We start from the raw sequence: 22,575 nt of genomic DNA on the forward strand, positions 1-22,575 counted from the left end.
GATATGGCAGGCACAAGATCCATGGGCTCCAGTGGTCAGGGATGCCCACTTGGTAGTACCATGCTACCAAGGCAGCTGGGCACAGCCAGGAGCCCAAAAAGCCCCATGGACACCAGCGCACAACCACAGAGCAGGGTCCAGCTGAGCAGCTGATCTGAGCATGGGGAAGCAATGAGGCACAGTGGCAGGGCACCGTCATGGCAGACCCCATCCCTACTCGTGTCCTTACAGAGACTACTGCAAGAACCACCTAAGCCCCTAGTGGCATCTTAGGCAAGGGTTCCTGTTGCCCCTCAGTTCTTGACCTGGCTAGGGCCCCCCCGCGGGCAGTGGGTGAGGGTGGGAGCCTGCTCCATAACAAAGGAGCTAATGTAAACGGGACCCTTATCCTGCGCCGGGCCAGGCTTCCTGCTCCTGACTTCCCGCCGAGATAAGGGAGGCCACACTGGCGCCACTGCTGCTGCCGAGGATGGGGCATGCAGAGCTTCCCCTGTGGTGGGGCCAGGCACCAGCACAGGCAGCAATGGGGCAGGGTGGGCTCACAGACCCACAGCCACCCTTTGGTGTTACCAGCCATGACCTGTGCTGCAGCTCCATTGGAGATATTTTGCTCTAGCTGCTTCCCACAGACTGAAACAGGAAACAGCCAGGAGTGGGGGAGCAGACAGGAGATGCAGGCGGAAACCCCAGCTCCCCACTCTTTCCCCTTGGCTCCAAGGGACATGGGACCCTCAGTCCTGGACAAGGGCAAGGGGTGCACTGGAGTGCCTTAGTGCTACCCAGAGCTAGGATCAGAACGTTTGGAGACACACACACACACACTCCCAGAGCTCTGCCCAAACAGATGCAGCCAGTCAGGTGCTGCTCAGGTTTATTAGGGTCTCTGATCGGGGGAGTGCAAGCTGGAGCAGTCTCGGTGCCAGAGGTCCATCAACTCCATCAGCACAGGGCAACAAGCATAGTCCTGGGGAGAGAGGCACAGGGGTAACAACCCACTGACCAGTACCAAGGCCACACCCTCTTAACCCCCAGAATTGCCACAGCCAGGCTGTCTCCCCTCAAACACCACAGCCAGGCCCTTTTTTACTCCAGGAGCACCATGGCTGGCTTCCGTCACCCCCAAACACCACAGCCAGGCCCCGGTCACGTTCCAAGCACTATGTCAAGTCAAGCTGCAGGCAGATCACTCACCCCACAGCACCAGGGCAGGCAGGGGCTGATGGGGTCCTGCAACACTGCGGGGGCCTTCCCTAGTCCAGCAGCTCACGGATGCACCAGCTGCAGAGAAGGAGGTAGATGCATTTCCACAGAAGCCGCAGGATCCAGGAGCCCAGGCGCAGCCCAAGGGAGGTGGCAGTGGGTGCTGGCAGTGCCAGTGCCTGCACCCGTGCCACTTGCTGGGGAGCACCCTGTAGACAGGCTGCCATGCTCCAGAAGAGGTGCATGGCCCATGAGGAATCAGCAGGATCTGACACAGTGGGAGAGGCAGCAGTGCTGACATGCGGGGCCCTGGCAAGCACTGGAACCTGCTACATTCTCCACGTTTCCAAAACTACAATAGTGGGTGCAGGGAGGGGTACAATCTGGGGACCCTTTTGTTCCTCCCGCTCCTGCCCTGTGGAGCTCTCAGGGCTCAACAAGACCACGTGCCAGTGCAGTGCAGACTGCAGCAGGTTTATTTAGTGCTGACAGGCAGCAGCTTTATTCAGTGTCACTCCCAGCAGCATTCCAGTGGAGGCTCCCAGAGCATGGCCTTCACTGGCGAGAGGTGCGCTCTTCTTCCTCATTTTCCAGCTCATAGGCAGGCCGGTAGCTCTCCCGGCCCTGAGCATCAGTATAGCACAGGGCTGGGTTCTTCTGTGTGTTGGTCATGCTCCCCAGGGATGTGTAGCTGTGGAAGGAAGAAGCAGCTGCAGGACTGCACCCAGGGCCACTGGCTGTGCATGCGAGAAGGCAGCCCTGGGCACTCACCCCTTGTCATAGAGGATACAGTAGGGGACAAAAAGCTTGCGCAGGAATTCCCAGATGTCCCGGTAGCTCCAGTCCTGCAGGCAGAATTGGGCAGGGATTGAGGCAGAGGCAAAAGGCTGCCCCCTTGCCTCCCAGGGAAGCAAGCCAGACCTTCCTGGAGAGCACCTGGGAGAGCTAGATGGTCATCGGAGCACCACTGCCCCTCCCAGCAACTCCCCAAACACAGGGCAACCCCCCGGCAGGCAAGAAGAAGCCCTGCCCAACAACACCCAGCAGCCTCACTGCAGCAAGGGGCACCCACAGCTGCCCAGAGGGGCAGCAAATACTCTGCGAGAGTGAGAATTGTGAGAGAAGCTGTCCAGGATGGGGGTGGATCACTGCTGGTTCCCAGGCCTGTCAGGTCCCCCTGCCAGGCCCTGTGGCAACAGCTCCAGCCCCAAAACAGGTGGAGGCTACATACCAGCAAGGGGTTCACCCGCATGTAAGGGGGCCACTCGGGGTCTGTCACACACATGGGGGTCAGGGTGCGTGAGTAAGGGTCCGTCCGCCGCGTTCCCATCAGGACAGCCTCCAGCTGTGGCTGCTGCTCCTTCAGCTGGGCCAGCGCCTCCCGGATGGAGCCCTCCACAGTGCAGAGCTGGACCCCATACCTGTGCCGGCAGGGTGGGCAGCTGTCTGCAGGCTGCAAGCAACACTGCACAGCCTCCAGGCAGCAGCCCACCTCACTCTGCCTCCTACCTCTGGACTGTTGTCTGAATGAACTGCTCCATTTCAGGGAATGGGGACACAATGCGAATGTAGAGCACCTGCAGCCTCTCCTGCCTCGCTGGGAACCGCCTGCAGAGAGACCCAGTGCAGCTGTACTCCAACTGATGGCAAGGCAGTGTCCAGATCTGACCAGCTGGACCCCAGGAATCCACTCATTCCCCTAGGGTGGAGCAAGCAAGAGCCCCAGAGCCCTGGCCAGGGTCTGCAGGACCCCTCAGCCTTGCCCCAGCCTGGAGCCCCATGCGTGGGTACCTCTGCACAGCAGCGTGTACGAGGTGCAGCAGGGCTGTGCAGTCCTTGCCCCCGTTGAAGCCCACGCAGAGCTGGACCAGGCTGTACTGGTCCAAAGCCTCCTCGATTGTTCGCAGGGCTGCTGCCACCTTCTTCCCCAGGGCCGAGCCTGCCAGGACAGGACAGTTGGTGCCTGCCCAGCTCATGTTCCCTTAGCATAGCCCCAGGGCCTAGGGCACTTCACCCTCTGGATACATCTCATATTCATACACACAGCAGAGCCATTGCTGGTACCACAGCTAACAGCTTGTTCAACCCAGAGATCTGGGCCACAATGCAACAGGGATTATGAGGGCACTGGGGAACTGTGGCACTGCAGCTGCTGCTGCACAATGTGCTCTCAGACCCTGCCACCACCAGCCCTAGCTGAGGTTACAGGTCCCATTCCCACCTGTGTGGGATGAAGCCCACTGCAGCTGCAACAGGCCTCAAGCCTCCCAGCACACCACAACAGGCAAGCTCTGCTCCCAGGCTGGTGTTCCCACTGCCCCAGCCCTGCAAGGCTGCACAGGAGAAGCATGGAAGCACAGAGCTGTGCTGCAGCATCTCCCCCCAGTACCTGACTCAGCCAGGCCATAAACCTCCACAGCTGCTGGAGAGACACAGTCTGTCACCAACGGCACCGCAACACCCGCTGGCAGCTCCTTCATCAAGAAGCAATACGCTTCCTCCAGGTCCTGCTCTGACTCCGAGTCCAGGGTCAGCTTCACACGGTAGTAATTGCTGGTCCAGTCTGGGTATGAGCCCAAGCTGACGCGGCCCCGGAAGGTGGCATCAGCCCTGTCCAGCAGCGGCGTGATGACCATCTCATCGGATGCCACGTAGATGGTGCGGGAGTGGAAGTGGGTCTGTTTGCTGTGAAAGAGGTGAGCAAGGCCATCCAGGGCACGCTCCATCAGTGCCGGGATGCCGGGGAAGATGTAGACATTGCGCACACTGACCAGCGGGTACTTGAAGGTGCTGCCGGTGTGCCTGTCTGTGCCATAGTTGAGGCGAGAGGACTCGGGGACGCGAGCCAGCTTCATCTCAGGGCACTGCACCTCCGTCTTGCCAAAGAATTCGTGCACCAGGGCCACCAGCTCGGGGTGGAGCACGACCCTCTCCCCAAAGGCCTTAGCCACGGCCTCGAAGGTCACATCATCGTGCGTGGGGCCGATGCCCCCGGAAGTCAGCACGTAGGTGAAGCGAGCAGCAAAGGCGGCCACCTCACTGGCAATGGCCTCCACGTCATCGGGGACCACGGAGATCCGGGCGACACTCACGCCGAGAGCACGCAGCCGCCGGCACATGAAGAAGGAGTTTGTATCCTGCGTGTAGCCCTGAGGGGAACGGAGGCGCCCATGACGGCGGGGCGCCCCGACCCCAGCCGCAGGCCCCAGCCCGCCCCACGCCCGCAGCCCAGGCCCACCCGCGGCCGCACCTTGAGAATCTCGTCGCCGATGACAATGATGCCGGCGGTGCTGGCGGATCCGCGGGCCGCCGCTGCGGGGCCCGAAGCGGCCATGGGGCGCCAGGCGGCGGGCCCGCGCACTCGCCCCGCAGCCCGCAGCACCCACCACATGGGGCCGCCCGGGCACCCGCGCGCACCGCCCCGCGCGCTCACGGGCCGGCCCGCACGTCCGTCACGCGGCCCCGCCAGCTCCCATTGGCCGAGAGGCGGGACCTGCGGGGACGGAACCATCGCAGGGGCGGGCAGAGGGGGGTGCCGGTGCAGCTCCGCCTCCATGGCCGTGCCCGCTGGGCCGGGGCGCGTGCGGCCCCCGTCTCCGGTGGGCGCGGGGAGGCTCTCTCTTCCCCACCTCCCAGACCCCGGGGAGCCTCCTCGGGAAACCCCCGGGCACAGACTCCGCGGTACCGGGACCCCTTCGCCCTCCACCCACCTCCCCCGGCACTGCAGACAAACGGCTCCCAAACATCACTTTATTAAAATTTTGAAGGCATCGCAACGGGAAGGGCCTCCGGAACCCGGGCCGAGCAGTCAAAACGACGCACAGGCAGCGTCGAGGGTCACGGGGTGAAGGCCCCGAGAAATGCCGAGGAGAAGAAGGAGAAAGGTGTTGTCTCAATGTGGAAGGACTGGGAGCTTCGGCAGACCAGGGGCCACTCACTTTTCCGGCTTCTTCGGCAGTGGCCGTCGGAAGAGCAGGATGTGGGGCTCTGCGGGGCAAAAGAGGGGGTCAGGCCGGGCCCCCTGGGCGCCACCCGCTGCCCCGCGGCGCTCACCTGGCTCGTGGATCATGTAGTGGACCCAGCCCTGGCTCTGCTGCACCCCCAGGTTCCGCCACTCCGACTCCGACATCAGGTGGGTCTTGGGCACCAGCTTGGCGATGTCCTTGGGCAGCATCACGTGCCTGTAGCGCCGCACCTCTCAGTCAACACCGGGGCACCCCCGACAGCCCCTCACTCCCCAGGACGAAGATTCCCTACCGGAGAGCTGCGCCGTGACCCGATACAAAGCCCTCACCAGGCCCCCCCGCCTTACCAGGGCAATTCCCCTCTCGCTCCAGCAGGGAGCCACGACTCGCCCACCGCTGCCCTCCCCCACTCGCGAGCCGTTAGTCGCCGCTCCACCCCACCGCGGCATTTCCCTCCCTCACCGAAGCAAGCTTTAACCGACACCCCTGCATCCTTATCAAGCAGACGCTACCGGGACCCCTCCCCGCTGCGTACCGGTACTCAAACTCCTCATCGTCGTACTTGTCGGAGTAGTAGATCTGTTTGTGCGCCATGACGGGCCCGCCGCGCCCTCCCTCGGCGGCCGTTGGCGCCCCCGCCCCCCGCGCGGCGCTTTCAAACGCCGCCGCCCCGCGCGCCCATTGGCCAGCGCCGCGCCGGGGGGGGCGGGGCGGGGCGGCCGCCCATTGGCCGGCGCGCGCGCGACACGGCGGGGCCGCGGCGCCGCTTCCCGCGGGGCCGGGCGCGGGCCGCGATTGGCCGTCGCGGGTCACGTGGCGCGGGCGCGGCGGGGCCACGCCGGAGGGGCGCGGGCCGGAAGTGAGTGGCGGCGGGGGCGGCGGGAGAGGGGGCGCGCGGGAGCGGCGGGAGCGGCGGCGCGAGGCCCGCGCGTGACCGATGGTGCCCGGTGAGCGCGCGCCGGCCGGGGCGGTGAGGGCGCGCGCGGATGGCGGAGGGGGGACCCGCGCCGGGCCCGGGAGCCCCGGCCAGGCCCCGCGGTGCCCCCGCGGCCGCAGTGTCGCTGGACTGAGGCCACATCGCTCGCCGCCGCCGCCGCCTTCCGCGGAAACGAGTGGGGGTTCTGCCGCCGCCGCTCCCAGTGCTGTGAGGGCCGAGTCGCCCTTCCTAGCTGCCTCGTTTGCCCTGCGTGAGGGAGCCTGGCCGTGGGGCAGGCCCGGAGCCTCCTGCATGCCGCCCGACGGGGGTTGGAGGAGCCGGTGTCGTGCTGTGCTGAGGTTCCGGGGTGACCCACCCGACGTGGCGGCCGGCTGCGTGTGCCTGGGGCTCAGGCTTGCGTTCCCCACCCCGTGCTGGTGCGAGACACGGGACGGACACCGGCTGTAGAGGTGCTGCAGGGTCTAGGGAGAACCCCGAGCCCCAAGACTGGCATGACCTCCGGCAGGAACGGGACAGCGGCTGGGTTTGGAGGGTTCCTCGCCCTCTGCGGGGCTGGGCTCTGCCCTCCTGCCTTTCGTACGTCAAAGTAAGGCAGCACTGAGTACCTGGAGCTTACTCAGCTGTTGTGGAAAGGGGTAGCTGCTCCCCCTTGGAGATCTGTGTCTGCTCTCCAGCAGTGTTGTGTCCATCTGTTCTTGCTTCTCCCCTCGAATCTCTTAAATGGGGTCACCCACACAGATTATAGACCACGGACATGGCTTCCAAGGAAATGTGACCTGGGCCCTGCTTGCCACGTTGGCGCTACAGAAGTCTATGGGCAAAGGGCACTGCTTTGTGGTGCTTGCCAGGGCTGCCCTGGTGTCAGCCTGTAACAGAAGGGCTGAAGATGCCATCTCCTCTCAGCCAAGGAGGGCTTCAGGATCCACCTGCTGCCTTTTGGTGGGGGAATGCCTTGACTGGGCACCCTGTGAAGCTGTGCATAGCAGTGTTCCATCCTCAGGAGGGACACAAATGGGCTGTGGTAAGGCTGAGCACCCTGGCTCTGGGTGATGATGCTCCTTCCCTGGCACCATCCTCGGTGCCCGATGTCCAAAGGATGTGGTCGCCACCTCTGCTTGGCGGTGGCGTGGTACTGCAAGGGTCAATCTCCACTGCCATGGCCAAGCATAGCTCTCCTTTATCTTGCTGCCTTCCAAGCTACTGGCGACAGCTGGCACAGGCTGCAGATAAAGGTACAATTGCTGCCAAGCAGTAAATCATGTCTGCTGCCCTTCACTGCTCCACCAGCCTGGCCTGGACTGCCTCACTAGGCAATGGCAGTGGGAGTCAGAAGAGTGAGAAAAGTGCTTTGCTTGCCTTGTTTTCCCCTTGCAGAGCTTCCTGCCTCTGCCAGCTCACCACTTGTAGAGTCTTTCCACGACTCCTGTCTTCACCAGTTCCCCTGGGAGGAAGGGACACAGCCCTGGGGGCTCTGTCTATAATTTTGCATCAGGATGCCAGCTGAGGGGATGGAGGAGGGGGCAGTTCTGCCCCTCTGGTTGCTTTTGCTCTCCATCCTTGCATGTGGCTTTCCAGTACTGGTTTTTAGGCTGGGCAAGGATCGGTTTCAGCACTTTTCTTGGGTCACAGAGTGACTCTAGGCCCACAATGCCATTTGCCAGTGTAAGCAGGGCTCAACCTCTTCTTCCTGTCCCAGCGCATTCCAGCTCCATCTTATTTCCAATGGGAAGAAGGCAGCTTCCAGGTTTCTCTTACTCTTTGTGCCAGCAGCAGGTTGCATGGCAGCCACAGCCCCATCCACCTGTGGACAGCATGGAGGAGCAGGGTCTGCCTCTTGGCACCGTGGCCCCCACCCACCTCAGCGGGCTGGGACAGGGCTGGCTAACTCCCTGTTTGTCCCCGAACCGCAGGTCGGAGTGCCAGACGAGAGGGGCTGTGTGTCTCTGCTCCCTGCCCAGGGCCTGCCCTGCCCTCCGCCGGCGATGGAGTATGTGGTAAGGACTTCGGTGGAGGGCTAAGTGGCTTCGGTGGTGGATCCTGCCTGCCTCCTCTGCCTTCTGGGAGGTCTCCAGCCTCTTCCCCAGATCTCCACTGGTATCTCCTAACCCCCTCTTCAGAACGAAGGAGAGGTTGTGTGCAGGAATGCGTAAATGTTGTTCGATGCTGCTGTGATGTGTGAGGGAAAAATCAGCTATTGGCTGGATTTGAGTGTTCTCCTTTGCTTTACCCCTGCCTCAGAGGTTCAGCATTGACTGCAGTTGGGCAGAGGGGGTCTCCTGCCCAGGGCGAGGTCTGTATGTGTAGCCATCTGCACCTTGCTGCAATTTCTTGCCAAACCACTAGTATTTTCCAGGCCTCTGGCTCCCAGGTTTTTTCCAGGGAGGATGTTGGTAGTGGAGCCCTGAGCATCCCCACTCTGCTTCTCTTCCTTGCCCCGGCTGATGTGTGAAGTCCCACTCTCAGGTGCCTGAAAGTAGTCCACATCCTTCTGTTTCTCATGATCCATTGTCTTTCTGTGGTGGCAGGGCACATGGAGCAGCTGGGCCAGGATATGTCCCCAGAGCCCCTTGGGGGCAGTTGTTCCAGCTGCTCTGCTCATCCTCTGCTGCAGGGGCAGGAGCTCCTGGCATCTGCGTGGCAAAGGGAAGGGCTGCAGCCTGTGGGATGGGGCTTGGGACTGCCTGTTCAGGCAGGGCTGGTGTTCTGTGTCTTCACATATTTCCAGGTTTGCCTTTTGCACTCGGAGCCCACTGGGAGGGAGCTCTGATGCCCTGGGGTGGACTCTGGGGTTGAGGGAGCTGTGATGGTAGCACCTCTGGTCTCCAAGGCCTGGGAGCTGCAATGCGTCTTGTAACAGGCTGTTGAGTGATGTGGGCAGACTGGCCTCGAAGGTTCTGAGAAAATCAGGAATGACTCTAGCTTATAAAAGCAGAGATGCGTCTGAGCAGGAGCTTCAGCTGGGGAGCTTATCAGCCCTTTTCTGCCTGTAGGTGATGGCTGCTCCAAGCCCTGGGGTGGTGGAAAGGGGCCAAGGAGACACTCCTGCCCCCTTGCAATTCCATTCTGCTCTTATCCTGGGGGAGCATCAGGGCTCACAGAGCTGCCGTGCCAAGCAAACCTAGGCCCACATCAAGCAGTGGCCAGGCCATCACGGGCAAACCCCACTGCTCCACGGCCACTTGATACTGCCCAGCCAGCTTCCCCTGGCAACAGGGCTGCACTGGCCCCTCACTGGGCCAGCAACTTCCTGGCTCCGGGCTTCCTGCTTTTCTTTAGAGGAGTGGTGCTGCGGCCACAGGAAGGTCACAGCACTGAACAGCCGGGGGCCCCTGGAGGGGACAAGCACTTTGTGGAACAGCCAGCACAGCTCTCTGCCTGTGGGACCACCATGGCTGAGCTGGGGGGCTGGCTTTCACAGAGCTAGTGTGCATGGCCAAGGAGGTACATCAGTGACTGGCCCACTCGCGTGTGCTGCTGCCCCTCGCATCATGTAGGTGCAATTTCCAGCCCTGTTCTGGCTTTCCTTTCCCTGTCCCCATGGCAGTGTGCCAGGCTTTGTGAAGTGGGGCAGGCAGCTGCTAGTGCCAAGCAGTGCTCCAAGCAGGGAGAGCCTTTTCCTTGGCCTGGATTTACCCAGTTTTGGTTTGGTGGACAGAGCACCTGGTGGTTGGTAAGACTCTGGCTTGTGATGCATCAGGGGTTGGGTTCTGTCTGAACTCCTTGCTTCATCCTATAGGTGGTAAAGGGGGGAGAGCTCTTGTCCCTCAGTGGGACCATAGTGGAGTGGGGAGAGCTCTTGTCCCTCAGTGGGGCCAAGGCTGTGGAGGGCAGGACAGTCGGGTTGGCCCAAGTTCCTGCTGCATGCAAGTGCCTTGAGGAAAGGGGAACAGGGGAGACCTGCCCTGAGCCCCCTGATCCACAGGTGGGAGTGTCACACAGCTCCCCGAGGCTGCAGGGGCCAACTTTGCCCCCAGCACGTTCTTGCCGCCCGCTCCCGCTAGCTCCGCCTGTGACCTTGATTTTTCTGCTCCAGATAAGCACTGCGTCCCCACCCCTCGCCGGGAGCCCCTCCTGCGCTGCGCCCCAGCCCCAGCGCAGCCCGCGCCGCGGGCAGAGCCTGCCCCGCCGCCTGTGAGTCAGCACAGCTCTTCCGATCAGCCGCAGCCCCTTCATCTTTTCTCCCGGGAGGAACAGCTGGGATGCGGGAAGCAGCAGCGATTATCTGCAGCCTCTCCCACAGGCTCCCCACCACGACTGGGGGATTGTGCTGAGCCCTGCCTTGCCCAGCGCGCAGCCTACCTGTATCCTGCTCCTGGCCGTCCTCCTCTTTCTCCCACCAGCCCTCCAGGCAAGATCTGTGCTCTCAAAGGACTGCATGTCCCTGTATTCCAGGAAGCTGCGAGCACCGGTGTCATCTCAGCATCGCTGCTCCCCCCAGCAGAGCCCAGCAAGCCAACAGCAGCTGCTCCCCGCCGACACGTGGGTTGCGTGGCGCTGGCTGCCACAGAAGGACCTTGTTCCCTCCTGGACAGTGCTCGGAGCAGGGCTGGGATGGGCTTGGATGCGCTCTGTGTCTGCCTCATCTCCGGGCTTTAAATATTCATGCTTTTGATTTTCTCTTAGCGGGCAGTGGCACAGGGGCTGGAGCGAGCTGTGGGGCGGAGGGTGGCCGTGCTGAACCCTGCTGCAGGGCAGAGGGAGCTGGATCTGGTCCTGGATGAAGACAATGGGTTTTGTTTCTGGCCTGGTGTTGAAGTAGCAAGGGGCTTGAGGACCTCCAGGCTGGGGCCAGAGCATTCTGAGCTGACCTCCCTGAGCCAGCAGCTCCCCAGGGTGTCGCTGCGGCCCCATTTCCTCCCTGCCGTAACGCGTTGCTCTCAGTCTGAATGGATCTGCACATCCTTGCTGACGCTGATCACGATTGATCGGCTGTGCCTGCACAGGTCTGGGCAGCCCCTGGACCTGCTGCCACCATCCCAGGCCCAGCTCTCCGTGCCAGTCATGTCAGGCTGGCGTGGACCTAGCGCAGAGTTCAGCCAAGGCTTCTGCTTGGGGGCAGCTTCCCGGCGGCTGCGGGCACTCGGACTCTCTGGGGGGCCCCTGTGAGGCCCTGTGAGCTGGCTGCATCCACCCTACTGCCACTCTGGACAGGGCAGCTGTGGCCCTTCTCACCCGTCTCGAGCATGGATCTCCTGCAAAAGAGCAAATACAGCCACCTGCGGAACGAGTCTGTCTCCTCTCCGGAGGAGGCCGTGGCGGGCCTGGGAGTCCTGCCCTCTCCAGTGGAGTCCCTTGCAAGCATGCAGTCTCTGCCTGGTTCCCTGTCCTCCTCCCTCAGCCATGCTGCACCTCTCGGGGAGCTCTCGCCTGAGTTGGAGGAGAGCCCTACCACCCTCTGCTCCTTCTTCCCCAAAATGGCCAACCTGAAGCTCTCCAATCCTGCCAACTTGCTCAGCTTGCGGGGCTCTTCAGCCAGCAGCAGCCCAGGGGAGCCTGGTCCCCCTGGGATGCCAGCACTAATGCCAGGGGTTGCTGCCAGCCCCGGCTCAGTGAGACCTGTCACTGTCTGTTCCCAGGATATGAACAAGCTGAGCTGTGGGAAGAAGACGCGGGTGGAAGGTGGCCAGCTGGGGGGTGATGAGTGGACTCGTCACGGCAGCTTTGTCAATAAGCCCACCCGTGGCTGGCTGCATCCGGATGACAAGGTCATGGGCTCTGGGGTCTCCTACCATGTCCGGGTGAGTGCTGGGGACTGGGGGAGAGTGGGAAGGGTCACGGTGGGGATTTGGGACCTCCTGGTGTTAGGATGCACCGTGCTCTTTAGGGAGGGGTGGGGGACAGGGCAGGGCAATGGGCAGTGGGATTCCCAGAGAAGTTACTGCTGCAGAGATGGGGTGCTTGAGGCCCCAGCCCCCTCCCTGCCTGCATGGGGGACAAACTCCATGGCTGGCCAAGCTCACCTTGCTCTCTTGCACAGTACATGGGCTGTGTGGAAGTGCTCCAATCCATGAGGGCTCTGGATTTCAACACCAGGACACAGGTGACCAGGTGAGCTCTGCCTCTCCCCAGGGACTGCTCCTTTTAGGGAGGGATGAGGAAGTTTTCTGAGCCCTAGGCAAGCCCCTGGTAGCACATGGGGCTTTCAGTGGGGGCCAGGGGCAGCTGCAGACCATCAAATACTAATTCCAGTACATTTTGCCCACCCAAAGAGGCCCAGCTGGCACTGCCTGAGAGCTTCCACTTTGTCACCCTGTCTGTCCTGTGCTGATACCTGTGTCCCCACTATCCTGACTATGCCGTGGCTGGGAGGGTCTTGGGGCAAGGCAGGCACTGTGGGGGTTGACATTTCACTGCACTCCCTGCAGGGAGGCCATTGGGCTGGTATGTGAGGCTGTGCCTGGTGCCAAGGGAGCCGTGAGGAGAAGGAAGGTGAGGCCTGACTGGGAAGCTGCTGGGGGAGTGTTTGTGGCTGGTTTGGGAACAGGGCCAAGGACCAGATCTCAGCCCAGCTGGCATTGCTGTGCTGGTCAGCCCAGGGCTGTGATCTCCCAGCTGAGGCTTGGGTCAGGGCCACTGGTGAGGACAAGGTGCCCATCTCTGCTGTGGAAGCAGTGGGATGTGTCCTGTCCTCCTGCTGCTGGGCTGTCTGGACTGGGGAGCCCCTTCTCTACGCTACCATTTGCCCCTAGCCCTGCAGCCGTTCCCTGAACTCCATCCTGGGCAAGAGCAACCTGAAGTTTGCAGGCATGCCCATCACCCTGACCATCTCCACCAGCAGCCTCAACCTCATGGCCTCAGACTGCAAGCAGGTGAGAATGGGGAGGGGTTGGGTTAGCTTTGGACAAGCAGAAATCCTCATGTACTTCACCCCAGATCTTGCTGGGGCAGGGGATGCCCCCAGCCTCCCCAGGGAATGTCTGGATGGACTGTGAGATGAGTGCTTCCCTCCCCGCAGTCCCTGGGGCTGATGTGCTTTGTGGGATCTCTCCTGGAGATGATGAGATCCAAGTCCCATTGCCTGGGGTCAGATCTCCTGGTTTTGACCCCACTCCTGGTGATGTCCCAGTCCTTTTCCTGGTGGGTCTGTGGCTCATAACCAGGGCTCTGGAGGATTTTGAGCCCCCATGGAGTGGGGAGGAGCGAGATGTGCCACCCCTGGGTGGGTGACAAGAAATTCCTGGCTATGTCCAACAAGCTCTCCACCTTGCAGATCATCGCCAACCACCACATGCAGTCGATATCCTTTGCATCAGGGGGAGACCCGGTGAGTACCCAGCAGGGTCCCATCCATGCCCTGTGTGGGCGCCTCTCCTGCCCCCTGCCCAGCTCTCGAGCCCGGTGCTCCCCAGCAGCCCTGTCTCACTGCTGCTGTCTCACCCACAGGACACAGCCGAGTATGTTGCCTATGTTGCCAAAGACCCCGTCAATCAGAGAGGTGAGGGTGCTGCAAGGGTCCTCGATGCCAAAGCCCCACTTTGGAGGTGTTCAGAATCAGCTCAACATAGCGGGGGGAACTGGATGACCCATAAGAAAGCTCTGGGGTGTACAGGGCAGGCTCTGGGGTGGAGAACCTTGGTGCTGGAGTTCCACAATCCCACCCCACCATTTTCTACCCAGCCTGCCATATCCTGGAGTGTCCTGAAGGCTTGGCACAGGATGTGATCAGCACCATCGGGCAGGCCTTCGAGCTGCGCTTCAAGCAGTACCTGAAGAACCCTCCAAAGCTGGTGACCCCCCACGACAGGTCAGAGCAGGGTGGTGTGTCAAGGAGGAAGGTGGTTTTGGAGAGGGGATGCAGCCGTGGCTGCTGTCACAGGCTTATCTGTGCTGTGCTCTCCCAGGATGGCGGGGTTTGATGGCTCTGCCTGGGATGAAGAAGAGGAGGAACCAGCCCCAGATCACCAGTACTACAACGACTTCCCCGGCAAGGAACCTCCCATTGGGGGAGTCGTGGACATGCGGCTGCAGGATGGGGCTGCTCAGACCCCAAATCACTTGGGTGCCACACTGGTGAGGCTCTGGGCATGTCCTCTTGGGGAGGCACCGTCTTATAAGGGAGATGTAGAGACCCTGACTGAGCCATGGGTTCTGCTGAAGGTGATTTGTGTCTCCCCGGTGTCTCTGGCAGCCTGGGGTGTGGGGAGCAGGATGGGGGGTGAGCAGGAAAGGGGATGGGGGCTCATCACTGCCTCTCCCTGCAGCCTGTCGGCCAGTCATGCAGTGGGGAGTGTGACCCCCAGAAGCAGCATGCTCCAGCCCAAGGTAATGTGATGGGTGTCTCCATCCTCTTCCATGGACCCCAGTGCTCTGATGGTGGGCACTGGTGAGGGGCCAAGGTGGGTTGAAGCCCTGCTGACCACAGTGCTCCTGGTAGCAGGGAGAGAGAAATACCCAGCTCCAGCAGGCACGTCTGGCCGCACAGACCTCTTTGATGACCCGTCTTATGTCAACGTGCAGAACATAGACAAGACACGCCAAGCTTCAGCCTCTGGCACCCCTGCCACAGCCAATGGCAGCACGCAGAGGGACCTCTTCGACATGAGTGAGTAAACAGTGGCTGCAGCCAGGGCACCCAGGGTGGCTGTGGGCTTGGTCATGGTGCCCCTGCTCCTCTGTCCTTGCAGAGCCCTTTGAAGATGCCCTGCGTGTGCCCCCATCTGTGCCTGTGGGGCTGCCTCCCGCCCAGGTGGTGGCCTCCATGGAGGAGCAGCTGAGGCGGGAGCCCTGGTACCATGGGAAGATGAACCGCAAGGAGGCTGAGAAACTGCTGAAGGTGAATGGAGACTTCCTGGTGCGGGAGAGCACCACCACCCCGGGCCAGTACGTGCTGACTGGCTTGCAGGGTGGGCAGCCCAAGCATCTGCTGCTCGTCGATCCCGAGGGAGTGGTGAGTCCACACAGGGGCCTGGGGATGGAGCTTGGGACAGCATGGGGGGTCCTAGGGCTTACAAGAGCCACCAGAGCATTGAGGTTCTGCAGTGCTTGTCAGGGGACAGCTCTGGGCTGGCTTTGGGGATGGACGGGGCCTGGCGGAGCATGGGTTTGAAACTGCAGCCCCAGATCTGTGCCCAGCCCATGCCATGGAGGGTGGTAGCTCTGGCCTCACAGGGGCACTGACAGCCTCCTGAGCGCCCCTTTTCTGGCCCCCCAGGTGCGGACAAAAGATCATCGCTTTGAGAGCGTCAGCCACCTCATCAGCTACCACATGGACAATCACCTGCCCATCATCTCGGCCGGCAGTGAGATGTGCCTGCAGCAGCCAGTGGAGAGGAGACTGTGAGCGCCCAGGGACCCCAGTGCACGGCACCCCCAGTGCGCAGCCCTCTGGCCGTGTTCCATGCCCCAGGGAGCCCTCAGACTCTTCCAGGTGCTCCACCCAGGACTGAGCACGGACTTGGCTGAGGACAGGCCTCTCTCCTTTCACCACATGGAGCTGGTGGCCATAGGGGGGTTCAGGCTGTGAGTGCCTGCAGGGTAGGGAACTGTTCTTGCAAAGCCCATGCCCCTCCAGCTCCAGCCTTTGCAGAGCAGCTCAGCTCCTACCAAAACCCAGCCCTGCTATTGTGCCACAGCCACTCTCGTGCTCACCAGCACGGGCTCGGGACTGGCAGGGCTGAGCCCCCCTGAGCCAGAGGCAGCCTGTCCTTATCTCTGGCCCCTGGGCCAAGGAGGGGGCCCGTGGGGGGCTCCGCTCCCCCAAGCACGAGGCCCTCGACTGTACCAGATCACTTTACGTGTTAACTCTGTGCCTTGACCCCGCAGGTCCCACACTCTTATGCAAGGGCAGGGGCTGGTTGCAGAGCCTCCCCCGTGCTCCCAGCACCCTGTACCCCACCGTGACATGCTTGTGCTCCAGGACACGTGCCAGCACCACGTCCCCTTCCTCCCTGCCCGTCCAAGGGCAACTCTGGCAGCCCCGGGGGGTTGGCGGGAGGACCCCCCTGCATGCACAGTGTAACTCCCCCCAAGCCAAAGCGCAGCCCGCCCCTCGCAGCCCCAGGCCCCTGCCCCGCTATACCAAAGGAACTGGCGGTTGTATTAAAGTTGGTATTTCTCTAGGCCCTGGCTGGTGTGAGCTGGGAGGGGTCGCTGCGGGCGGGCGGTTCTTCCCTGCGGGCGCTGCACCTCGTCCTCTTCCTTCCCCCCTGGGACCTCGTGCGTGGTTTGGCCCGTCTGCCCCCCCTTCCATCGCGCTGCGTTTGGTTTGGTCCGCCTGGCGGGTGAGGCGGGAGTCTGCGGTGATTGACGCGTCTCGTGCCCGTCGGCGCCGCCCCCCGCGCGCTGTGATTGGCCCCGCCTGGGTTCCGGCTGCGGTCGGGCCATGGCGGCGGCGCGCGCGCGCTGAGGGCTATGGCGGCCCCGCACGCAGAGAAGCTGGAAGGAGCGGTCCCGGCCCCGCCGGCCCCGCCGGGGCCCCCGCACCCCGCGGGCAGCGCTGCGCCCGGCGGGCCCGGCCGGAAGCAGGGGAAGGCAGGTGAGCGCTGGTGGGCCGGGACCGGGGTGGGCGGGGGTCGCCCCGGCTGCGCTGACGCGGCCTCGCTTGTCCCCGCAGGGCTGCAGATGAAGAGCCCCGAGAAGAAGCGGCGCAAGTCCAACACGCAGGTAGGGCCGGGCTCGGGGCGGCGCGGGGCCCGGGGGCGCGCCGCAGCGGCCCTGACCGCCACCTTCTCCCCGCAGGGCCCTGCCTATTCGCACCTCTCGGAGTTCGCCCCGCCGCCCACTCCCATGGTGGACCACCTGGTGGCTTCCAACCCCTTCGAGGATGATTTCGGGACCCCCAAGGTGGGGGCGCCGCCTGCCCCCTTCCTGGGCAGCCCCGTCCCCTTCGGCGGTTTCCGCATGCAGGGGGGGATGTCGCCGCAGGTGCCCCCCGGTTACGGCGGGGGTCCCCAGCCCCTGCGGAGGCAGCCCCCCCCGTTCGCCCCCGGGCAGATGGGCCCGGCCTTTAGCATGCCCCCCCAGAATCCAAACTACGTGCAGCCGGGGGGCTTGAGCTTCGCCGGGCAGCCCTTCAGCCAGCCCCTTGGACAGAACTTCAGCCCCCCTATGGGGCAGCTCATGCAGGGGCCTGTTGCCGGCTTCGGGCCCATGATGTCCCCCACTATGGGGCAGCCCCCGCGGGGGGACATGGGACCCGGGCCAGCCCTCAACCCCCCCGGGGGCCCGGCAGTGGCTCAGCGCTTCAGCCAGCCCAGCAACCTCTTTGGACAATCGCCCATGCAGCGCCCCGGGCAGAACATGCCACCCCTGCCCCCCACAGCCAGTCCCTTCCCTGGGGCGGATCCCAGCTTCCCTGCTAGCAGCGAAGAGGGGGGCAAGAACCCTCCCCCCAGCACCTTCGCCCAGGAGCAGCACTCGGGCTCCCCCGCCACCGTCAACGGGGCACAGCCGGGCTTCGCCCCCAGCAGCGCCGGGCGCAGCGCCAGCACCCCTGAGACCAACAGCCTCCCCCTGCCGCCCCCCGGCAAGGCCAGCAGCGCCTCGGGGCACCAGCCGCCTCCAGGGCTCGTGTACCCCTGCGGGGCCTGTCGCAATGAGGTGAACGATGACCAGGACGCCATCCTCTGCGAGGCCTCCTGCCAGAAGTGGTTCCACCGAGAGTGCACGGGGATGACCGAGAATGCCTACGGGCTGCTCACCACGGAGGCCTCTGCCGTCTGGGCCTGTGACTTCTGCCTCAAGACGAAGGAGATCCAGTCGGTCTACATCCGGGAGGGCATGGGACAGCTGGTGACCGCCAACGACGGCTGAGCCACCGTTCAGCCGCCTTGTACAGCTTTCCCCCACCGATTTAGGACCAAACACCCATTTTTTGTAGCTGTCGCCCCCCCCGCCAGCCAGAGAGCCACTGCCATGCGCTGGCTGTGGCTGCTCACTGGGCACTGCCTGGCACCAGGACCTACCAGGGGACCCGGGACGGTGCTGGCCATGCCGGTGTCACGCCTTCACTATGGGCAAGGCTCTGACTCCGGTGCACCGGCTCGGTGAGGGCTGAGCCTTCCTGGTGCATCACAGCGCTGCCCCCAGTTCGGTTATTACCCTTGCAGGGGCCATCTCCGGGACTGTGCAGCGCTCCTGGTGTCCCCTTCCACATTGACGGGGCAGTCCCGCTGCCCCCTGCTCCGGTGCTGGGGACGGTCCCGGTACCCGCTCCCCACCCCAGGTCCGTCCGTTTTAGCCAGTCGTTGATGGAAATTTTTGTACCGTCGTTATAAAACTGTTAAATCGCGTGTCGGTGTGTGTGCGCGGCTGTCGGTGTGTGTTTGGCACCGGGTGGGGCGGGGGGCGCCGCTCGGTACCGGCGGGGCCGCGCCCGCTGTCCCCGCCCCCTCGCGCCGCGGGCTGCGATTGGCTGCGCGCGTCACGTGCGCGCCCCGGCCCGGGGCGGCGGCGGCCCCGCGGAAAGTTCCCGGCCGGACGCGGCGGGCGCAGGTACCGGCACGGCGGAGCCGCCGCTGCAGGCCCGGACGGCCCGGGACGGCGCGGGGGCGCGGGCGCTGCTCGGGGAGCCCCTGGGAAGCGGAGAGGAGCGGGTTGTCAGCGGCGGGGCCGTCACCCCCGGGCCGGTTCTGGGTCTCAGACGGGGGTGGGGGGAAAAGAGCGGGGCGGGAGCTGCCCCGTCCGGTGCTGCCGCTTTGCTGTGGGGCGGTGGGATCCCGACCGGGGCCCCTGGTTCCCCCACGCCAGGCCACGAGTCACCCGTCCACCTGCTGGGTCGCATCACCGGCTAAAAATACCCCGCGGCGGCAGCTGGTGTCAGTGGGGGTGCACCGGGACTCCCTGAAAGCCTCCCAGCTACAGGCTGCAGGGACTGGCTGGCACCGGCACCATGGCTCTCCCGGTCACATCAGCTGGTACTGGGAGCTGGGTCATGTCCCGCTGTCCGTGCGTCCGTCCGTCTGTCCCCTTGCAGGTAGCACTGGACTGTCCCTATGGCGGAGAAACTGGATCCCCGAGATTCAGAGAGCAGCTGGGTGCTGGCGGGCAGTGAGGTGAGGGCTCTCGACCCCCAGAGCAGACCTTCACTGCTTGAGATCTCCAGGGCAACATCCCAGAACTGGGACCCCATGCCTTGGGGCCCTTAGGGCAGCCCCCCAGAGCTGGAGACCCCCAGGCACACCCTACTGTACCAGTGCCTACCCGGGGCTGCAGGCACATGGAGGTCGGGGCTAAAGTTGTGTTCCTGTGTACTCCCTTCCCCTAGGGTCTGCCCATTGACACGGTGGGTCCAGAGCAGGACTCAGCCTCCCGCAGGTCTGACGATGAGGAACCGCAAGAGGAGGATGAAGGCACTCAGGACACAGTCACAGGCAGGCAGCCACCATGGGTATGGGGCAAGCTTGGTGTCACTGTCCTGTGTCACTGTCTCATCCCCATGCTCTGCCTCTCCCCAGCTGTGACCACCAATGGTGCCACTACCTTCCCCAGCCAGACTTTGTGCCCTGAGGGCAGCGGGCAGGGGGTGAGTCAGAACCGGGGGGCTGGGGGTGAGCTGGAACTGGTGGGGTGCTCCCCACACAGGGATACCCCATGTGCCAGTGCCTGTCTGCAGGACCCAGAGGAATGTGAGGACTCCAAGGCAGTGCCTGCTCTGGATGGCTCTGCAGAGCCCAGCGTGTTGGAGGGCGATGAGCAGGAGGAGCTGAAAGCTGAGGCTGAGCCACAACCCTGCCCTGACACCCCTCAAGCAGGTCAGGGGACACCCCCCCTGACAGGGGACTTTCCTGGAGGAATCTGTGCTGGCAGTGTTTAGGTGTAGACCCTCCCTGGAGGTTCCCCCCCCCCTCCATCTTCCCCTAGGGCCAACAACAGAGGATGTGTCCTGCACCAGCAGTGATGATAACATGGAGGGGCTGCGCTGGCGGAAGGGCCACAAGCCCCATCCTGAGCCCCCCACTGTCACACCTGCCTCACACCGGGGGACACCTGATACTGGTGATGATGGGCTTAGTATGAACAAGTACCTGTTCGGTGCCTTGGCATTGGTTGCTGTGGGGCTGCTGATCATCACTGGTAAGTGGGAATCCCAATGGCCGAGACGCCAGGGACAGGGTGGGGTCCAGACATCCCCCCCATTGTCCCCTCCTCTCCCCAGGTGGTATCTACGATGTGGCAGATGGTGAGTAGAGGCAATTGGCCCACCTGGGTAGGGGGACATCCTGCAGCAGCCTGGACGTTCAGACCCATGTCATCTTCCACAGGCCCTGTGGAGAGTGTGGGGAGCTGGGACTTGGCTGCTGGGGAGCAGGAGTCACTGCTGTCCGTAGACAGCAATGTAAGGAGGGGTCTCAAGCAGGGCTGAGTGAGGGCAGAGGGTGTCCTCAATGCCCCCAGGGCTCCCAACCTTCCTGTCCTCCAGGACTCCCAGCAGGAGCCCCCTCTGGCAGATGCTGGGGGCTCACAGAACATGCAGTCCATGAGCCAGCTCCTGGACAAGCTGGCCAAAGAGAACCAGGAGATCCGGCTCATGCAGGCGGAGCTACAGGTTGGTGACCAGTACCACGTCTCTGTGCTGTGCCCCGGTGCTGCTCTCCTGCTGCCACCTCTTTCACAGCCCCCCGCCCCTGCCCCAGGCCCACAAAGAAGATCTGCGGGCACTGCTGCACAAGAGCGAGGGTGAGGCAGCCACGGCCGGGGCGCAGCAGCAGAGTCTGGCCAGAGAAAACGTGCGGCTGCGCGCAGCGCTGGAGCGGGAGGTGACGGCGCTGCGGGAGGCCCAGGCTGAGCTGCAGCGCCTGCAGGCCGCAGGGGCCCCGGGCAGCCGCAGGGAGCCAGCGGCAGAGCAGCCTCGTGCCACAGGCGTGCCGGGGCGTGGCAAGGCCGTGGCACGGTGGCACGGCAGCCTGGATTCGTTGCGGCAGGAGCTGGCAGACACCCTGGACCGTGCGCGGGGCTCTGGGGATCTCAAGGGGCTTGTGGAGGAACTAAGCATCCTGGAGCAGCACCTGGCCCAGGTGCTGGAGGCAGAGGGCTTGGGGTCATTCTCCACAGCCTGGAAGAAGCCATTCAAGGTGGAGAAGGAGAGCGGGTGGCACAAGCAGCATGGCACCAGGGGGTCCCCCCATAAGGAGGAGAGGAGAGAGCATGGCAAACCCCACAAGAAGGATCCCCAACCTCCCCGTGAACACAAGCCAGGCAAATCCTGGGGAAAGCCGTCTCACAGCCACCCCCACCATGATTCCCATGAGGTGCCCTGGCTTAGGCGGTACCGGGCACCACAGGGCTGTTCTGGGGTGACTGACTGTGCCCACAAGGAGGGCCAGGAAGTGCTTGGGGCTGTGCTGGAGCCGGTGCAGAAGGTGCAGTTCCTGCAGCTGCTGGAGAGCTTCATGGGGCAGCTGGGCTTGGGGAGACAATTTGGGAAGCTGGCACCGCAGCTTGATGGGGCCTTCAGAGCTGACGGTGTCTTTGCCCATGACCGCCTGCGATTTGTCGATTTTGTGGATGACGTGGAGGATCTGCTTGAGGATGTGGCATGGCAGGAGTGGGGCAACAAGAAGGCGGTTGATGGTTTCGAGGAGTACATGCTGCGGCACTACAGTGGGTGAGCTGGGGTGGGCAGTGCCAGGGGTCCCCAAGGATTCCCCTGCTACTGCAGCCCATCACACCTTCCTTTCTCTTGCAGCGCCTCTGGGAACGTGTGGAGCCAGAGAGCCCCAAGGCAGCATGGCACACGTGGGTAGAGCCAGAGGGGCAGTAGTGTGCCAGCACCCCCACACAAGGGCTCCCTACATGCTGTTTATGGGGGTCTGGGAGTGACCATCACACCCTGTAGGGCCAAGTAGGGCCACATCCCCAACCAAATGTACTGTGTGATACTGCACTGCCACCATGAATAAAATCACTGCTGGGCAGAGATGTGTAGATGTGGGGAAATGGGGGTGGGGGGAAGGGAGGGTGCTTAGGGAGGAGGGCTGGAGAAATGGGGGTTCAGAGGAGGAATAGGGAGTGTAAGGGGAGAGGAGGGGGGACTGAAGTGCTGTGGGCAAAGAAGGTGCTGTGAAAGGGAAGGAAGGAGTGCAGGGAGGAGGAAGGGCTGCTGGGACAGAGGGGGTGCAGATGAAAAGGCAGGGGAAGGGGGTTGCTGGGGGAGAACAAAGGGTATTGGGGATGCTGGGGAGAAATGGGGATTTAGAGAAGGAACGGTGAAAAGGAAAGGGGAGTGCTGGAGGAAGTGAGGGGCAGGTGAAAAAGTGAGGTGCAGATGGTGCATAGGGATGTTGAGGAGGAAGGGTGCTCGGAGAGAAAAGAGGGTACTGGGGGAAATGGATGCTGGGAGAAAGCAGGGTGCAGAAGAGTAGGGATTGTTGGGGAAGAGTGCTGGGGAAATGCAGATGCTGGGAGGAGCAGGGTGCGGGTGAAAGGGAGCGTCAGAGGAGGATGGAGGGTGTGAGGAGGCAATGGGGGCAGGGGGCAGAGGAGTGCGGGCTACCGGGCAGGACCCGCCATGTCCCCGGGCAGCCTCGCTGCGCT

At 63.3% G+C, this 22,575-nt stretch overlaps 5 protein-coding genes across 11 annotated transcripts; 3 read left to right on the top strand and 2 right to left on the bottom strand.

Annotated features, from left to right (window-relative positions):
• Positions 1-831: 831 nt before the first annotated feature.
• Positions 832-4,597, bottom strand: FLAD1 (flavin adenine dinucleotide synthetase 1). Its single transcript, XM_021532241.3, has 8 exons — positions 4,451-4,597; positions 3,590-4,349; positions 2,992-3,139; positions 2,710-2,808; positions 2,432-2,621; positions 1,972-2,045; positions 1,192-1,891; positions 832-964 (listed from the first exon to the last, which is right to left on the bottom strand). The coding sequence occupies exons 1-7, from the start codon at positions 4,589-4,591 to the stop codon at positions 1,756-1,758; spliced, it is 1,548 nt and encodes a 515-aa protein (XP_021387916.3). The 5' UTR covers positions 4,592-4,597; the 3' UTR covers positions 832-964; positions 1,192-1,755.
• A 339-nt stretch (positions 4,598-4,936) lies between these two features.
• CKS1B (CDC28 protein kinase regulatory subunit 1B) lies at positions 4,937-5,791 on the bottom strand. Of its 2 annotated transcripts, XM_021532244.1 has the most exons (3): positions 5,701-5,791; positions 5,254-5,381; positions 4,937-5,187 (listed from the first exon to the last, which is right to left on the bottom strand). In XM_021532244.1, the coding sequence occupies exons 1-3, from the start codon at positions 5,757-5,759 to the stop codon at positions 5,135-5,137; spliced, it is 240 nt and encodes a 79-aa protein (XP_021387919.1). In that variant the 5' UTR covers positions 5,760-5,791; the 3' UTR covers positions 4,937-5,134. The 2 variants fall into 2 exon arrangements, with proteins under 2 accessions (XP_021387919.1, XP_021387918.1); XM_021532243.1 differs by having other exon boundaries at positions 4,937-5,381.
• A 185-nt stretch (positions 5,792-5,976) lies between these two features.
• Positions 5,977-16,160, top strand: SHC1 (SHC adaptor protein 1). Of its 5 annotated transcripts, XM_021532238.3 has the most exons (14): positions 6,000-6,024; positions 8,013-8,096; positions 11,679-11,840; positions 12,080-12,150; positions 12,468-12,531; positions 12,792-12,911; positions 13,313-13,366; positions 13,486-13,537; positions 13,720-13,846; positions 13,944-14,112; positions 14,304-14,364; positions 14,477-14,644; positions 14,727-14,989; positions 15,254-16,160. In XM_021532238.3, exons 2-14 carry the CDS (start codon positions 8,085-8,087, stop codon positions 15,380-15,382), a joined length of 1,452 nt encoding a protein of 483 aa, XP_021387913.1. In that variant the 5' UTR covers positions 6,000-6,024; positions 8,013-8,084; the 3' UTR covers positions 15,383-16,160. The 5 variants fall into 5 exon arrangements, with proteins under 5 accessions (XP_021387915.1, XP_021387913.1, XP_021387914.1 ...); XM_021532240.3 differs by lacking the exon at positions 8,013-8,096 and having other exon boundaries at positions 5,977-6,024; XM_021532239.3 differs by lacking the exons at positions 6,000-6,024; positions 8,013-8,096 and adding an exon at positions 6,029-6,112.
• Positions 16,161-16,426: 266 nt separating this feature from the next.
• On the top strand, positions 16,427-18,332 carry PYGO2 (pygopus family PHD finger 2). The gene is made up of 3 exons (XM_021532310.3): positions 16,427-16,576; positions 16,655-16,704; positions 16,780-18,332. Exons 1-3 carry the CDS (start codon positions 16,453-16,455, stop codon positions 17,851-17,853), a joined length of 1,248 nt encoding a protein of 415 aa, XP_021387985.3. The 5' UTR covers positions 16,427-16,452; the 3' UTR covers positions 17,854-18,332.
• A 134-nt stretch (positions 18,333-18,466) lies between these two features.
• Positions 18,467-21,956, top strand: PBXIP1 (PBX homeobox interacting protein 1). Of its 2 annotated transcripts, none has more exons than XM_021532309.2 (11): positions 18,467-18,534; positions 19,016-19,094; positions 19,307-19,412; positions 19,497-19,564; positions 19,655-19,793; positions 19,903-20,115; positions 20,198-20,221; positions 20,304-20,377; positions 20,462-20,587; positions 20,676-21,646; positions 21,728-21,956. In XM_021532309.2, exons 2-11 carry the CDS (start codon positions 19,035-19,037, stop codon positions 21,783-21,785), a joined length of 1,839 nt encoding a protein of 612 aa, XP_021387984.1. In that variant the 5' UTR covers positions 18,467-18,534; positions 19,016-19,034; the 3' UTR covers positions 21,786-21,956. The 2 variants fall into 2 exon arrangements, with proteins under 2 accessions (XP_021387984.1, XP_077645498.1); XM_077789372.1 differs by having other exon boundaries at positions 18,489-18,533; positions 19,012-19,094.
• The last annotated feature ends 619 nt before the right edge of the window (positions 21,957-22,575 follow it).

The sequence above is a fragment of the Lonchura striata genome, chromosome 33 (assembly GCF_046129695.1).
Source record: "Lonchura striata isolate bLonStr1 chromosome 33, bLonStr1.mat, whole genome shotgun sequence".
NCBI lineage: Eukaryota > Metazoa > Chordata > Aves > Passeriformes > Estrildidae > Lonchura > Lonchura striata.

Coding starts and splice junctions, on each gene's coding strand:
- FLAD1 (XM_021532241.3), bottom strand. CDS start 4,591: ATGTGGTGGGTGCTGCGGGCTGCGGGGCGAGTGCGCGGGCCCGCCGCC. Junction 4,350..4,450: donor TCGGCGACGAGATTCTCAAG/GTGCGGCCGCGG, acceptor CGTTCCCCTCAG/GGCTACACGCAGGATACAAA. Junction 2,622..2,709: donor ATTCAGACAACAGTCCAGAG/GTAGGAGGCAGA, acceptor CTGCCGGCACAG/GTATGGGGTCCAGCTCTGCA.
- CKS1B (XM_021532243.1), bottom strand. CDS start 5,759: ATGGCGCACAAACAGATCTACTACTCCGACAAGTACGACGATGAGGAG. Junction 5,382..5,700: donor GATGAGGAGTTTGAGTACCG/GTACGCAGCGGG, acceptor GCGGCGCTACAG/GCACGTGATGCTGCCCAAGG.
- SHC1 (XM_021532236.3), top strand. CDS start 11,286: ATGGATCTCCTGCAAAAGAGCAAATACAGCCACCTGCGGAACGAGTCT. Junction 12,532..12,791: donor GAGCCGTGAGGAGAAGGAAG/GTGAGGCCTGAC, acceptor ATTTGCCCCTAG/CCCTGCAGCCGTTCCCTGAA. Junction 13,367..13,485: donor TTGCATCAGGGGGAGACCCG/GTGAGTACCCAG, acceptor TCTCACCCACAG/GACACAGCCGAGTATGTTGC.
- PYGO2 (XM_021532310.3), top strand. CDS start 16,453: ATGGCGGCCCCGCACGCAGAGAAGCTGGAAGGAGCGGTCCCGGCCCCG. Junction 16,577..16,654: donor CCGGAAGCAGGGGAAGGCAG/GTGAGCGCTGGT, acceptor TTGTCCCCGCAG/GGCTGCAGATGAAGAGCCCC. Junction 16,705..16,779: donor GGCGCAAGTCCAACACGCAG/GTAGGGCCGGGC, acceptor TTCTCCCCGCAG/GGCCCTGCCTATTCGCACCT.
- PBXIP1 (XM_021532309.2), top strand. CDS start 19,035: ATGGCGGAGAAACTGGATCCCCGAGATTCAGAGAGCAGCTGGGTGCTG. Junction 20,378..20,461: donor TGCTGTCCGTAGACAGCAAT/GTAAGGAGGGGT, acceptor CCTGTCCTCCAG/GACTCCCAGCAGGAGCCCCC. Junction 20,588..20,675: donor TCATGCAGGCGGAGCTACAG/GTTGGTGACCAG, acceptor CCCCTGCCCCAG/GCCCACAAAGAAGATCTGCG.